Here is a 14,694-nt window from a genome sequence, read left to right as displayed (position 1 = left end):
AGACAAGAAAGCCACTGCTATGTGATTCCACTTAGGCAAAACGTCCAGAATAGGAAAATCTAACATGAATCCGATTAATGACTGCCAGCGTACTGGGCAGGGTAGAAATAACTGGCAATAGGTGTAGGGTTTCTTTTCCAGGGGATGGAAACGTTTTGGAATCAGTGATAATGGCTGCACAAAATTGTAAATGTACCAAAACCCACTGATTTGTACTTAAATAAAAAAAAAAAAAAAGATTTTTTTTTTTTTTTTCTGTGCTGGGGATAAAACACAGGGCCTTGCACATCCTGGGCAAGCACTCTGCTACTGAGCTACATCCCCAGCCTTAAAGTGGTTAAGTGATGAATTTTATGCTTTAAATTTTATCTCAAAAAAGGTAAAAAGAACATTTGAGTGCTTTTTCTGTGTTGCGCACACCTTCAGTGAGTTGCATTATCTTTGTGACCCTCAGTGACCAGAGGCAGTCACTGGGGCTCCTACTGGGCCACATCAACAGCATTTTTTTTTTTTTTTTGTGGTGCTGGGGAGTGAACCCAGGGCCTTGTGCTTGCAAGGCAAGCACTCTACCTACTGAGCTATATCCCCAGCCCTCAACAGCATTCTTGAAAGCAGGCACCATTTAAGCACTTATGTGTATGAACTTAATAATCACAATAACCACGTGAGGGAGGTGACACTGTTCCATTTCAGAGATGAGGAAACAGGTACGAGGTCAGGCAACCTCACCAGCAAGAAAGGGTTAGAGCCAGCTTGGAGCCAGGGCAGCCTGGCTGTGGCTGAGCTGTCCTGCCAGAGCTCAGCTCATGGGTGCTCAGCATCAGTGGGCATGTGGGAGGCCGGGCTGTCAGCGAGCCTGCGTGCAGCCATGCCTGATACTGAAGTTTGGCGAGTCTGTCATCCGCTCCAACCCTGACTGTGGCCCAAGGTTAAGAGACCCTTCTACACCTTCAGCTGCCACGTGGGGTATAGTCCTTACACTGTACCCTTTTGTTCCTTCCATTGCTGTGTATACCACTCTCTCCTGCTATGAGGATCTCCAGTCTTTTCTTTGTATCTTTCCTGGACAGAGTGTTTGCATCTTGTGAATAAGATGCTCTGATGTTTGTTAAATGAAAATGTGAGGGGTAATTATGAAGTGGAATCATGATGTCTTGGGGGAGGTGTGGTCAGTTTCCCTGTTCTCTGGTCAAAATCCAGCCTTCTCTAAAAACCCACAGTTGTTTAGAACTGACAGTTGTTAGTGTGAAAGTGCTACATCTGATCTGCTCCCACACCACCCTACAACAAGGCAGTTTTCTGAACAATTGATTCATTTTTCCTTTATTCAATTTAATTTTCAAATTAAACCTTAAAATGACAATTGGTAACTAAGACAATAATTGAGGATTTTTTTTGGGGGGGGTGGCTTGGTGAGTTCTAAGGAAAATGTTTCGTATTTGAACTAGATTATTACAAAACCTGTAATAAAAATGGTATAAATCACTGGAGGCCTCATCCTCCAAACTGGAAGATGAGAGGTGGGTTTTCACAAAGGGATCAAGGTAAAGGACATGAGCTGATTTTCACATTATAAGATGGATGTGGGGGGCAGATCTACCATTCCTAAGAGCCAGTGCGGAGCTGTCAAGACACATGAAGGCTAGTGCACCTGGAATCCCAGTGGCTCAGAAGGCAGGAGGTTCACAAGTTCAAGAGCAGCCTCAGCAACTCAGCAAGACCCTGTCTCTAAGTAAACTACAAAAAAGGACTGGGGATGTGGTTCAGTGCTCAAGCGCCCCTGGGTTCAATCCCCGGTACCAAAAGGAACATATGATGCCTTCTTTGGAGGTTAACTTTTTTTTTTAATAAAAATATTTTTAGGAATCTCCTAATATACTCTAAAATGTTTTACTGTTTTGTACTTCAATCCTTAAGCACTCCATTAAACACAACCTATCACCTTTCCAGGCATAAAGATTTTAATTAGTCCAAATGGAGCCCAGTGTGTATTTGTGTATTTTCTTCTTATTTCTTTTTTTAAATAATTTTTTTTAGTTGTCGATGGTCGTTTATTTATTTATGTGGTGCTGAGAATCAAACCCAGTGCCTCACATGCTACGAAAGTGCTCTACCACTGAGTTATAACCCAGCTCATCTTTTCTTTTCTTTCTGTGGTGCTGGGGATCAAACCCCAGGCCTCACACATGTGAGGCAAGCTCCCTACCACTCAACTACTTCCCCAGCCCCAGTTCTTAACATGTGAGCCACTAGTGGATCTTGGTTAGTGAGTGTGCCACAAGAATTTTTGTTAAATGAAAATGTGATAGGACATCATAAAGTGGATGTTTATAATTTATAATTATAAATTAATTATAATTTAACTTTCAAATTATACCTTAAAATGGTAATTGGTAATTAAGACTTAATAACCTTTAATCTCAGCAGCTTAGGAGGCTGAGGCAGGAGGATTATGAGTTCAAAGCTAGCCTCAGCAACTAGCAAGGCCCTAAGCAACTCAGTGAGATCCTGTCTCTAAATAAAATACCCACACACCCAAAAAAGGCTGGGGATGTGGTTCAGTGATTGACTTCCCCGAGTTCAATCCCCCTGGTACCAAAAAAAAAAAAAAAGACATTACTTTAGGATTTTTTTGTTTGATAATTTCTTTACAAGATAAATGTTTCAGTATCTGAACTATAACATTACAATATCTGTAATATTGTGGCACATTCCCATAATCCCACTGACTTGGGAAAATTGAAAGTTCAAGGCCAGACTAAGCAACTTAGGAAGACCCTGTCTCAAAATAAAAAATAAAAAGGGTTGGGGATGGTGGTCAGTGGTAAAGCACCTCTGGGTTCAGCCTCCACTGCCCGCACCCCCCCAAAAAAAATTATTATTGGCAAACTCTTTGGTTCTTCACATCACAATCGTGTTCAGTAATGTCTACAGAAAGAACAGAAAATCTATTCTTCCCTCTAGCTGGGCTGATGGAAATCTGCTTTGTATTATTGATGACTCAGAAAAGCATTTTTTGCTTTTACCACTTTCACATTCCATTCCATTACTGGAAAAGTAATATACATTTTTAGGACTGTTATCAAATAATTTATTTAAAAAAAATCTCAAAATATGTTTTAGGACATTCAGTAATAAAGGGCCACTAGTACCACACACGTTAAGAAAATACACGGTGGGCTCTTAGTTGGACTAATTAAAATCTATATGCCTGGAAAGGTAGCTAGGTTGCATTTAATGCTTAAAAACTGAAGTGCAGGGCTGGGGGTGGAGCTCAGTGGTGGAGCACTTGCCTGGCACGTGCAAGTCCCTGGGTTCCATCCCCAGCACTGCAAAAGACAAAAGCAACCCCTGCCCCTGTCCCCCAAAAAACCACACCCCAGTGCAAAACAATGCACAAAAGACAAGTTTGAAAACTTCAAAGGGCTTTAAGACAGACTCAATTTTTCATGATTTTCCCAAAGCCAGTCATGGTATTTATTTAACTTGTGGTCCTCGGGATGCACCTGGAAGAAATACGACACATTAGGAGACACAGGGCTCATGTAAGTTAGTCGTAAATACACTTTTTAAGATTGGCTTATAAAGGTTTGGTGAGGATTGGTACATAATACACTTGAAATATACCTCTTAACCTAGTAGGACTCATGTGTAAAATTATACCTTACATTAAGGTAATCCTGTTCAGTTTGCAAAGTGCTTTCTAGTTTAGTACTGAATCAGACCTGGAGTGTCCAGGTGGTGAGGACATGAGATGAGTATTAATATATTTTCTAGAAGGAGGTTATAGACCCTGAGAGGTTGAAGGGATTGCTCAGGTCACATTGGACAGCTCTGCTGAAGCAGGGACAAGACTGTGTCCTTTCAGCCCAGGCTTGACCTGTCCCTGAAGGGTGAATGTTTGAGGGCAAGTCACCAGTTGACAGGACAGTGTACCAGGCCACCCACCAGCTGCCATCAGGGTGCTTTAGGGCTGGGGACACTCAACAGAATGGGTAGCTGAAGGAGGACCCAGTTACTGCCCAAAACGTCTGAGACCACCAGGAGAAACCCAACAAGCCAACATTCTGAGCCCAAACCTGCCTCCTTTTGACAGGAAGAAAACCACACCAGATGTAGAGACAGAACATAAATAGGGAAAGGCAGAAACAGGGTAAAAAATGACTAACTGCTGGAGGCCAGTCAGACGCCATGCTAAAGAGTCTCTGTGGACTTGGGGAGTGTCTACTGACCCTCTGCCTGCTTGTGGACAACTCCATGCCACCAGCTCCCCTTGAGATGGGAACAAAACTGATCAGGACTGCAACAGCACTTTAGTGCAATAAATAGTTATAGCCGTAACTGTGGACTGATTTTATTTTGCTTCAGAGACAAATGTGCTGCTTATACTAAGGCTGGGAATGGGCCTTACCTGCTTCCACTCATTGACACAAAAAATCCTGTAAGAGTCATTGCCATATTTGCCAATCCCATGAAGCTCAATTGGATACTTCCACTGCTTTGTCAGATACTCGTCTGGAGAATACAACATCGCACATGTGAGCTCAGCTTCTAGGAAGACACCGTCCATAAATGTGTGGCGACGAGGGCGGGATGGAGAGTGTGGTGGAAAGGGACGGGAAGAACTCCTGATAAGCTGGGTTGTGACTGCTCTTCTTGGAATTCCTGCAGCACGCTTATGACTTCCTGGCTACTATCTTATGCTGTGCTAACTAGACAGAGGTAACATCCTGAAGGACAGGGCCTTCTGTTCCACTGACTTCTTCCCTAATTCTGCGCACAGGGCCTGGCCTCTGCTGGACAAAGACTTAGCACCTGGGTTGGTGGAAGACTACAGTTTGGGGCAGGCAGGCTGTTTGTAAATACCTTCAGTGCTTGAGCCCAATACCTTCTATTACTGTAGCATCTGAAGACATCAAAGTTTAAGTGTGGTTCTATTAAAAAGGCAAAATTTGGGGCTGGGGAGATAGCTCAGTTGGCAGAGCGCTTGCCTTACAAGCACAAGGCCCTGGGTTCAATCCCCAGTACCTCGACAACAAACAAACAAAAACAAAAAACAAAAAACAAAAAAGGCAAAATTTGTTTTTTCCTTTGGGCCTAAGGAACATACCTGAGAATTTGATAATGGTTTTAGCTCGAAGATCATAGAGACCAAGAGGTTTAAGAAGTTCCGACACATCTCTCCAATCTGCAGTTCTTGCTACCTCAGCTGAAGGGTATTTCTCCAGAAATTTCCAAAGCACAGGTATTGCCATTTTTCCTGAGATAACAGAAATAAATGACTACAAGCCAGCCTCTGGAAGGGCTGCTTTTAGGTTCAAGTAGTTTCTCATCTAGAAATCTCACATAATGGTTTTCTTTCACTACTGACAAGAGGCCATTACCCAAACCAGCAGCCACTTTTAGAGACAAATACCAACACTGCTTGTCTATTTGGTCAATAGTCCAAAATTCTGCTGAAATTGGCCTTTGTGAATATTAAGTCTTTAAATAATCAGATCACTAGATAACTAGTGCAGAGGCACACAGAATGCAAAGTGCATTCAATGAAAAGGAAATGCTTTTATATAAGATACAGGGTGGAAAAATGATAATTGACCAATTTGCACTGATGACCAAAGCTAATGTGGAAGTACAAAACATGATCTGGCTCTTAATGCTAAAAGGGCCACTGGATGTCGTCTAAGTTTCTCATGGGGGAAGAGCTTGAGGGCAGAAAGGGAAGACCTTAGCTGAGGTCACAGTCTCAAAATGGACCTCCGAATCAATTTGCTCTTTCTCATGGTCACACCTCCTCTAAGACACAAGTGAGAAGAATCCACAAACCTGATGTCCGATTGAGAAATATCGTCGCAATGAGAAGCTTCCATGGGTCGTGAAAAAGTGTTTCTTGGACAAGATTAAACGGTGACCGAGGAGGTGTCCATTTCTTAAAGGCTTTGCGTCGTGGGGGGCTAAGGGCTAAAAGACACACTGCATCAGAGTTAAGCACCTGAAACTGGCTTATAATCTGATATTGTCACTGGGAAAGGGATACCTTCTTTGTTATACTTGCTGGAAAAATACAGGCTTGTCTTTCTTTTTTCTACTTGTGTCCGTGGGATGATGGTGTCTTCTGAAAAGGAACAGTGAACAGAGAATATAGAATCTATGGTTTAGCTTAAAGAGATCGTCAGGGATCAAATGATAACTCAACCACTTTTATAAAGCATGCCGGGCATCATTCTAAGTAGTTATATCAATTTTAACTAATTTAATCCTACTAGGGACCTATGAACCAGGCATTATTTTAGTTCCACTTTACAGACAAGGAAATTGAGACATAGAGAAGCTAAGTAAAAGCCCAGTGTCACAGAGCTAGTATCAGAACTCAAATTCAAACCCAGGCAGTCTGGCTCCTGAGTCCAGACCCTTGACCCAGTCTGTCACATTCATTTCCTAGGATTTCTGTTTAGAGCTCACAGTATTGAAAAATTGGAAACACTATGGAATATTTTAAAGTATGACATATTTATACAATGTGGTCATCAAAACATTTTTGAATCTATATGAATATTTTCCCATTAACTTATAAATGAAAAGAGCAAGATTCTACATATGATCCCAATTTCCTGAAAACACATACATATGTACCACACACACAGAAAGACATTAGCCCATAAGGTCCCTACGTATGGGACTCCAGGATGCAATGGGTTAAGAATGACAAAGGGGCTGGGGAGACAGCTCAGTCGGTAGAGTGCTTGCCTTGTAAGCACAAGGCCCTGGGTTCGATCCCCAGCACCCAAAAAAAAAAAAAAAAAAGAATGACATAAACCAGGGCGTGACAGGGCATGCCTTCAATCCTGGCTATTCGGGAGGCTGAGGCAGGAGGAACACAAGTTCAGGCCAACCTTGAAACTGTCTCAAAATAAAATAAAAAGAGTTGGGGAAGTAGCTTAGTGGTAGACACCTGCTTTTAATCCCCAAGACTACACACACACACACACAAAAAAAAAAAAAAAAAAAAAAAAGACATAAACCAAAATGGTATAATGATTATTGTATTTCTTATTTTCTATACTTTCTAAAATTTCTGGAATGAACACTTGTAATTGAAAAGAAAGAAAAAGAAAAAAAGGTGGGAAAAATATAAGCAAAACAGAACCTGCAGAAAAATCTAAGCTTTCTACCCTGCAACACTCCTATCTCCTGGGAATGTTATCAGACTTCTCAAAATTCTATACTAGTTGTACTTACTTCTTCTCATATCCTCTAAATTTGAATTGCGGTTAATTTTACCTTGCACTTGTACAGCATGACATCATCTTTTCAATTCTCATTTTATCTCACGATATTCTTGATGTGAAAAATGGGCTATTATTTCTATTTTTCAGATGAAGAAACTGAGGCTTAGACATGAAGTAACTATCCCCAAATGATACTGAGACTGACTAATTGGGACAAGTGTCAAGGTCTCCAGATTGGTCTAGTGTTTTCTGCTGTTCTATTTTGAGTAGATAAAACCCAGTAGAAAGGGAAAAAAAAAAAAAAAAAAAAAAAAAAAAAAACCAGAACAAAAGAAACTGCTCTTACTAGTTACTTGCTAACGTTTTCTGTGGGTTTCTATAAATAATGACTAATTAGCCGCCTTTATTACTAGTTCACTTAGCAGTTCCTAGCTCAGTCAAGAGGAAAGTCTTCTCATTTGTTTACAATAAAAATTAAAAAAAAAAAAGGAAAGTCTTTACTATTCCACTGGACACTTAGTAATCTAAGGGTATTTCATCTTATATTGAGATCCAAACATTAAGTATAAGCTGAATAGAACACTTTTGTCTTAGTCATAAAAGGATGTTTTTAATATTTAATTTGCCCATTATATTAGCAATAAATCTACATAAACCCCAATGCTTTCTTTAAGATGCTCAGTCTTTAAGGACAGACTTGAACTCTAAGAGTCCTAAGTATATATGGTCACCTTCTGTTTAAGGTAGAGAAATTCCATGTCAGAGGAGACATAAAATTATGGTGGGATTGAGATCAGGAATCAAGTCTAATCCCCCCTCCACCCATTTGTCCCCCAAAGGATTATTAAGTTCTATTACTATTCTTCTTTAAGGGAGTTATTCATTATGCCATTATACCAATATAATGGCATAATGAATAACTAATACAGGGCTGCTGAAAAGATCTCCTTTTTATCTATTATTCACTGAGGTATTATAAAAGCCAAACGGCTCAGCTCTGAACTCTGTATTAAGAGCATATTACAAATAATAGATGAACTATGTGATTACACTTCTGAATTATTTAGAACCCTTAGGCCTTTTAGAGAAGCACTACATTATAATAGAAGACAAAAATGACTATGATATATACAAAATTAAAATGGAAGTCACACATCAGTAGTAAGTAACAGCAGGCGTGTGGAGACAGTGGCTATTCTCAGCTAGTTTGTGCGTAAGAGGAGTCTTCTGTGAACTTTTCACAAGTGAAGACTTTCAGTTTTCCTTATAGTCTTAAGATCACTGGCTAGAAAGAAGATGGGAAGGTCAGTTAACAGGGCATTAGGATAAACTGGAGAATAGATCTACTATATGGCCGTATGTTTTCGTCCAGCCTGTATCTTAACCACAGGACAGACATGAAATACAAGATCTAAACGTATAAACTCCTCAGTCCACGGTTAACAGCTCTGTAATGCACCGAATACCATGAAATATTTTCTCAGAAGTAAAATCTTTCTTGCCTTGTGAGCATTTGTCGCCTATTTCAGAGCCGCATTTTAAAATGTCAATATGCAAATGTTCCTTCTTTCCCCCGTCGTCTACTTTTGATCTGATTTCCTCTGGTTCTAAAAAGGTCTCCTCAGACTTCTCGTTGCGCTCTGCTTCTGCTTCTTTGGTCGAACACAATTTGGTTTTGGCGCCAGAAGTTATTTGTTCAAAATGAAAATCTGACCCTGAATTCAGGGAGTTTTCCTTTACAGTACTCTTTACCTCATCAGTCACGGGGAGGGTCCCGGGGCTCACTCCGGCGACAGAGATGCCAAGCTCACTGTCTTGTGCAACAGGCTCACATTCAGCATTTGCTTTATCATACAGAGATTCTCCTTTTCCATTACTTTCAATGGACTCTGAAAGACTCTTTCTGCACCGTCTTTTGGTTTTCTTAACTGGAATTCCTTTCAAAATCGTCACCTTTCCTTTGGACTTTCTAACCTTCCTGGAGTTAACATCATTATCACGCTCATCTTCTTTCAAAGTCAATGGAATGGAAGTAGGGCTTGACAGTCCTTTGCTCTCTTGCAACTCTGAACCACTACTTGGCAGAGGAAGCACATCTTTCTTCCACCTGCTTCGTGTCCTGAGGTTCCGGTTTGAAATATTACTTTTGTTTTGCAGTTGGGATGTCGGAGCTGCCAAGCTGCTGTCTTTATGTCTCGGCCTGATGCCCCTTTTAGAAAGTACAGTAAAATCAAAATCTTCTGGTTTAACAGAAGTCTCTCCGTTTTTGAGAAGATAATTAGCAAGTGAACTTCTGGATCTGAACTTCAGTCCTTGTGGGCTAGAAAATGATATTAAAGGAAACTTACTGCTGGTAAATAAAAGTGCCTTTTTTTCTTTTTCTTTATTTTGATACTGAGGATTGAATTCAGGGCCTCAAGCAAAAGCTCTGTACCACTGAACATCATCCCCAGTCCTTTTTAAAAATTTAACTTTGGGACAGGGTCTTGCCTAGCTGCCCAGTTGACCTCAAACTGCCTCAGCCTCTCGAGCAGCTGAAATTATAGCTGTGTACCACCATACTCAGCAGAAGTGACTTTTAAAAAGAACTGGACCACATTTCAGATTTCTAACTAATATGTCAGAAATGTTGTTGTGAGCATTTGTCATTTGAAAAGAAAAAAAAGTGTTATAAAGAGAACTTTTCAAATGGTTTCCCCTGTGACTACATAAGTAAATTCATAAATCTAATTTAAATGCAACTGCATCATTCATACCATTCATAGTTGGAGGAACAAAATGTATGCAATTGAGCTCAAATGACTTGCTATCATGAACCAGTTACACTGAACAAACAGAATCCAATGGCCTGGCAAAATTAGAAAGAAGTCAAGATTCCTGCAAAGTTTTCCCACTACCCGTCGAGACAAACTTATTTGACTATACGATCTTTATCTGCCACCTTGCATGCTTACCTGATAAAATAGACGTCGAATCTTCCTGCTGTTTTCCCAGATAACCTTTGTTTCACAACTCTCTGCCATCCAGCTGGGACAGGTTTGGGGCATTCTGTCACTGTGCTACCACCAAACTGAGAAGAGGCCAGGGCCTCTTGTAGCAGGGGCTTACACTCCCTGCTTCTTCTTTGTTTGTCATCTTCTCCCACTCTTTCCAATCCCACAGCAACATCTTCCTCACTGGAAAGACAAAGCGCAAGTGATTAGCTCTTTAAAATTTCTCTTCCTCTGTCGATTTGATATCGATTCATGACAGTGTAGGAACCACATGGGTAATTCAGATTCAAATGGAGGGGATTAAAGTCAGTAAGGACCAGTTTTTTGCTGTGAGAGTATCTTCCTGTCTTCCAGCAGCTTCTTGTCTTCCAACCTGGGTTAAAAAGTTTGGAGATCTCTGCACAATGAAAAGCTCAAGCTCCTGGCTAGACATTTTTTGGGTTAATCATTGAATAGGGCTATCATAAAGATTTCTTTTCTTTTTTAGTACCAGGGATTAAACCCAGGGTCATTTGGAGACAGGGCCTTGCTAAGTTGCTTAGGGCCTCACTAAATTGCTGAGGCTGGCTTTGAACTTTCAATCTTCCAGCCTCAGTCTCTTGAGATGCTGGAATTACAGATATACACCACTGAGCACAGCTATTATAAAATTTCTGAAGACACTTCGCCTAAGTTTGAGAACACCAACAAATAACTGACCTCTTAACCAGTGATCAAAAGGACCGCTTAAAGGAGCCAGTGAGTCAACCCTCTCTTCTGCAAACGAATAAGGTAAAAATTTTACATATATGTGCATTTTTCTGAGTCAGAGTTTCTATCACTTCTATCAGAGATTGCAATCCTTCAAAAGGGAAATAGTTTCTGACAAGAATTTTCAAATCTCCTTCATTCTTAATCTTCACAATAACCTTGTGAAGTAGGATCAGATTTACTCTCACTGTATTGATAAAACTGAGTGATGAAAGGTTAAATTACTGGCAGAACTGATACCAGAACTATTTGGTCTAACACTTCTCTCCTGTACTATTATTGAAATAGTTCAGAAAAGTGTATCTTAATCACTAAATCAAACATTTTAAAAGGTGGACAAATCTAGACAGATCATCTAATCCAACATATTTTCTACAAATAGGGAAACTAACTTAGAGTTAAAGACACAGAAATCTGGTCGAAAAGTCTGGGCTCAAATCTGTGTGTCCAACAGCAAGTCACTTAAGCTCTCAAAGACTCGTTTCTTCATTTGTTAAAAAAAAAAAAAAAAAAAAAAAAAAAAAAAAGAGGCAATATCTATTTTAAGGTAGTTTAGAAGATTATTATTATTTTTTAAATGTGGGCAAGTCATTCCAGGCTGATATCTCACACATCCAAGTATGCAGCAAAGAACTGTAGTTCCTCTGTTACTTCTCATAGAGCCCATTTCTGGGCGCCCCTGCTTGCCCAATACGCCATCTCCTCTACGATATTCGTAGTATATTCCAACCAAAGTAGACCTCTTTTTTGTTTGTTTTAAGGGACTGAACCCTGGGGCAACATCCTCAGCCTGATTATATTTTGAGACAGGGTTTCTAAATTGCTGAGGCTGGCCTCCAACTTGAGATCCTCCTGCCTCAGCCTCCCAAGTCGCTCGGATTAGAGACATGCACCCCCGCACTCGGCCTCTACCTGCACCACAAAACCTCCCTGCTCCTTCCAGCTTTCTAGTCACCGGCGTAAGGCAGTCTGGGGCATCCCAGGGCTGATCCTACAAAAGGAGCGACCTTCTCCCGGAGCTAGTAACCAAGCATGTGGGCCTCGAGGTCTTGGTCAATCCTCTGTGGAAGATTAGAAGGGCCCACAGACCGTCCAACCCCGTTCCCATTTTACAGGTGGTGGAACTGAGGTTCGAAAGGGGAAATAACTTGCCGGAGGTCACAGAGCTGGTCTGGGCCTGGGCGCTCACGGGAGGCGACCGAGGGGGCAGGTCCGCAGTCCCCCAGGCTCCGAATGTCCATCCCAGCGGAGCCCGTCAAGCGGAGTCCAGCTGCAGCGACAGGCCGCAACTTGCAAAGCCCTGCGTGTGAAGAAGAGTAAGATGTGCAACTTTCTTCAGTTCGAGGCACGGGGGTGCAACCAAAGCCTGAAGATAGAGAGAGCCTGTTAGACTCCACAGTCGCTTTCCGACCGCCCCCTTGACCACAGCCGCCATTTCCAAGGCTCCGCCAATCAAATCCTTTGTTGAGGAAAACGCACCGCCCACCGTCCGCCTCGACCAATCGCGCACGCCGTAGCTGCGCTTACGCCTTCCGGCTTCCGGTTCCATCTGCGCTTTCGCCCTTTTGCGCGCCCTACCTTTTAGACATGCGTACTCGGAGCTCTGCGAACACAGGCGCGTAGCTTAGTGCGCATGTGCGTTGCCAGGGGTAGCGTAGGTAGCTAAAGTGGCCTGCAGACTGGCGCCTGTTGCTGAGGTGGGGGAGGAGGGGCCCCGAGGCGTGGGGAAAGCCGCAATGAGGTCCGTGCTGACGTGGAGAGATAAAGTCGATCAGTGGTGAGAAGCGGGGCAATCGGGGAGGAGCGGGAGGCCGAGCCCGGGAGGGGATGGCGGGAGCCACTGCGTGAACCATCGTGGTTGCCAGGGGCAACGGGCCTGCGGCCTGGGCTGAGGGCGCTGAACCCAGGTCCTTGGGAGCTTGCAAGGTTTTCACCCACTTAGTGGTTGGAGAAACTGAGGCTTGGAGAGGTTGCAAAGGGGTTGTGGCCTGTCGAGGCGGGTTTCTACGGAATCAGGATCCGGTCTTGTCTCTCCTTTGCTCAGAATCCGTCCTGGGCGCAGCTGGCACCTACTACACTGTTCCTCACATTCACTCCCCCCCGCCCCCCCATAGCCACATATTACCCATACTCTTGCTTACTTGGCACTTGTCTAAATTCTCTGTTTTTTTTTTTTTTTTTTTCCCTTTTTTGGTCCTGAGGATACACCTTTTTTTTTCCCCTTTCTTTTTTTTTCTTTTTTTGAGACTGAGTCTCTCTAAGTGGCTTAGTGCCTCTCCAAGTTGCTGAGGCTGATCTCGAACTTCTGATCCTCCTGCCTCAGCCTCTTAAGTCACTTGGGATTACAGGCGTGCAACACCCACCGTGCGCGCTCCCCTACCTCCCTTGGCTTAAATATGGTTTTATATTTTACACAGAAACTTAGTTACTCCATGTATGAAAAATCAATTTGGTTTGCTTTAAGACAACTGTAAAACTTCAGGCAGGGAGAAACAAAAGCAGCGTTAATAAGTTGCAACTAGATTTTGTTGCCAGGGAACCTTCACACCTGAGCTCTGCTGTCTCTAAAAGGGGATTCACACGTATGGTGAGAGAGAGACTTACGATGGGCAGGAAACCAAGATTTTTCTCCTAATTAGAAAAGTTCGGAAAAAAAAAAATTGAAAGAGAATGACTTTCTCATCTTGTGATTCAGTGTTATTTTAAGGCCCTGTTTCTTTTTTTTTTTTTTTTTTTAACCACCCAAATCCATTTTCCAGGGGTACATTTTGGGAAGTGCTGAGTTACTGAATAGTTCTCAGAGGCTTAAAATCTTCCTGTATGATCTTTTCATTGTGGAGGCTGTTTTGGCCACTGGGACAGGATATTTGCCATTAGCTCTCTGTCTTTTCTGAGACCTTTCTCTCACGTGTCCCTTCTTTCCCAATTTCCATACTAAAATCCAAAATATCTACACTAAAATCCTAAGTATCTCTTAAGGCCCCCTTTATTTATCTGTTTTTATTTTTTAAAATTTTTTGCAGTCCTGGGGATCAAACGTAGAGGCACTTTGCCTCTGAGTTGCACCCCTTAGTCCTTTTTGTTTTGAGACAGGCTCTTGCTAAGTTGCCTGGCCTTGAACTTGTGAACCTTCGCCTCCAGCTTCAGCTTCCCTAGTCACTGGGATTATAGACATGAACCCACATGCCCAGCTCCCAAGCCCTTTTTAATTTAATTTAATTAAACATTTTTTGAGAGATGGTCTCAATAAGTTGCCTGGGCTGGTCTTGAACTTACCATCCTCCTGCCTAAGCCTCCCAAATAGCTTGGGATTAAAGGCATGTGCCTCCATGCCTGGCTTAATTTTTATATATTTTTTGCAGTGCTGGGAACTGAACTCAGGGCTTTGAGCATACCTGATAAGCATGCATACTGAGCTACATCCCAGCATTAATTTTTTACTTTTAATGGAAATGGAGTAAAAAATAAAATTCTTTTAATTTTTCTATTATAGAACTACCCATTGCACAAGCCAGTGATAACTGGCAACTGAACATTTGGCTTTGATGTCAGAGAATAATTGGGGGTGGCAAGGACTGTGGCAACCTGGAGAGCTCAGGCTCTGCTTGAAAGGGGCAGCTGCTGCTCCGCTCCTGCCAGTCACCACCATGCAGGAACTTGGCCTCGTGTGCTCAGATCTTCCTATTTTTGCCAGAAGCTAGGAATCTGGGTTTTTAATGTGA

General features: G+C 42.1%; 2 protein-coding genes and 1 non-coding gene across 12 annotated transcripts in view; 2 read left to right on the top strand and 1 right to left on the bottom strand.

Moving 5' to 3' along the window:
• Positions 1 to 2,596: 2,596 nt before the first annotated feature.
• Positions 2,597 to 12,361, bottom strand: Mbd4 (methyl-CpG binding domain 4, DNA glycosylase). Its single transcript, XM_047534475.1, has 8 exons — positions 12,125 to 12,361; positions 10,184 to 10,405; positions 8,732 to 9,549; positions 6,038 to 6,115; positions 5,827 to 5,961; positions 5,111 to 5,260; positions 4,412 to 4,515; positions 2,597 to 3,506 (listed from the first exon to the last, which is right to left on the bottom strand). The coding sequence occupies exons 1-8, from the start codon at positions 12,211 to 12,213 to the stop codon at positions 3,429 to 3,431; spliced, it is 1,674 nt and encodes a 557-aa protein (XP_047390431.1). The 5' UTR covers positions 12,214 to 12,361; the 3' UTR covers positions 2,597 to 3,428.
• Trnav-uac (transfer RNA valine (anticodon UAC)) lies at positions 4,958 to 5,035 on the top strand. The gene has a single exon. It is a non-coding gene; the product is annotated as a tRNA-Val (tRNA).
• A 253-nt stretch (positions 12,362 to 12,614) lies between the features above and the next one.
• The window catches only part of Ift122 (intraflagellar transport 122), a 62,057-nt gene continuing 59,977 nt past the window's right edge, over positions 12,615 to 14,694 (top strand). For all 10 annotated transcript variants that reach the window (XR_007106268.1, XM_047534679.1, XM_047534678.1 and 7 more), the window contains exon 1: positions 12,615 to 12,749. Coding sequence is in view for 9 of the 10 variants with exons in the window: in XM_047534679.1 (XP_047390635.1) it covers positions 12,709 to 12,749 (41 nt within the window). In the remaining variant the exon portion in view is untranslated. The remainder of the gene's footprint in view (positions 12,750 to 14,694) is intronic.

This window comes from Sciurus carolinensis, chromosome 19 (assembly GCF_902686445.1).
Source record: "Sciurus carolinensis chromosome 19, mSciCar1.2, whole genome shotgun sequence".
In the NCBI taxonomy this organism is placed as follows: domain Eukaryota; kingdom Metazoa; phylum Chordata; class Mammalia; order Rodentia; family Sciuridae; genus Sciurus; species Sciurus carolinensis.
The sequence above is the reverse complement of the archived record's forward strand: the minus strand, read 5'-3'. Positions and strand labels throughout refer to the sequence as shown.

What these genes read in the sequence shown, in the direction of transcription:
- Mbd4 (XM_047534475.1), bottom strand. Translation starts at nt 12,213, where the DNA reads ATGGACATTCGGAGCCTGGGGGACTGCGGACCTGCCCCCTCGGTCGCC. An exon ending in AACCATTATCAAATTCTCAG is followed by an intron (nt 4,516 to 5,110) that starts GTATGTTCCTTA and finishes TGTATTCTCCAG; the next exon opens with ACGAGTATCTGACAAAGCAG. An exon ending in GTGTCAATGAGTGGAAGCAG is followed by an intron (nt 3,507 to 4,411) that starts GTAAGGCCCATT and finishes TATTTCTTCCAG; the next exon opens with GTGCATCCCGAGGACCACAA.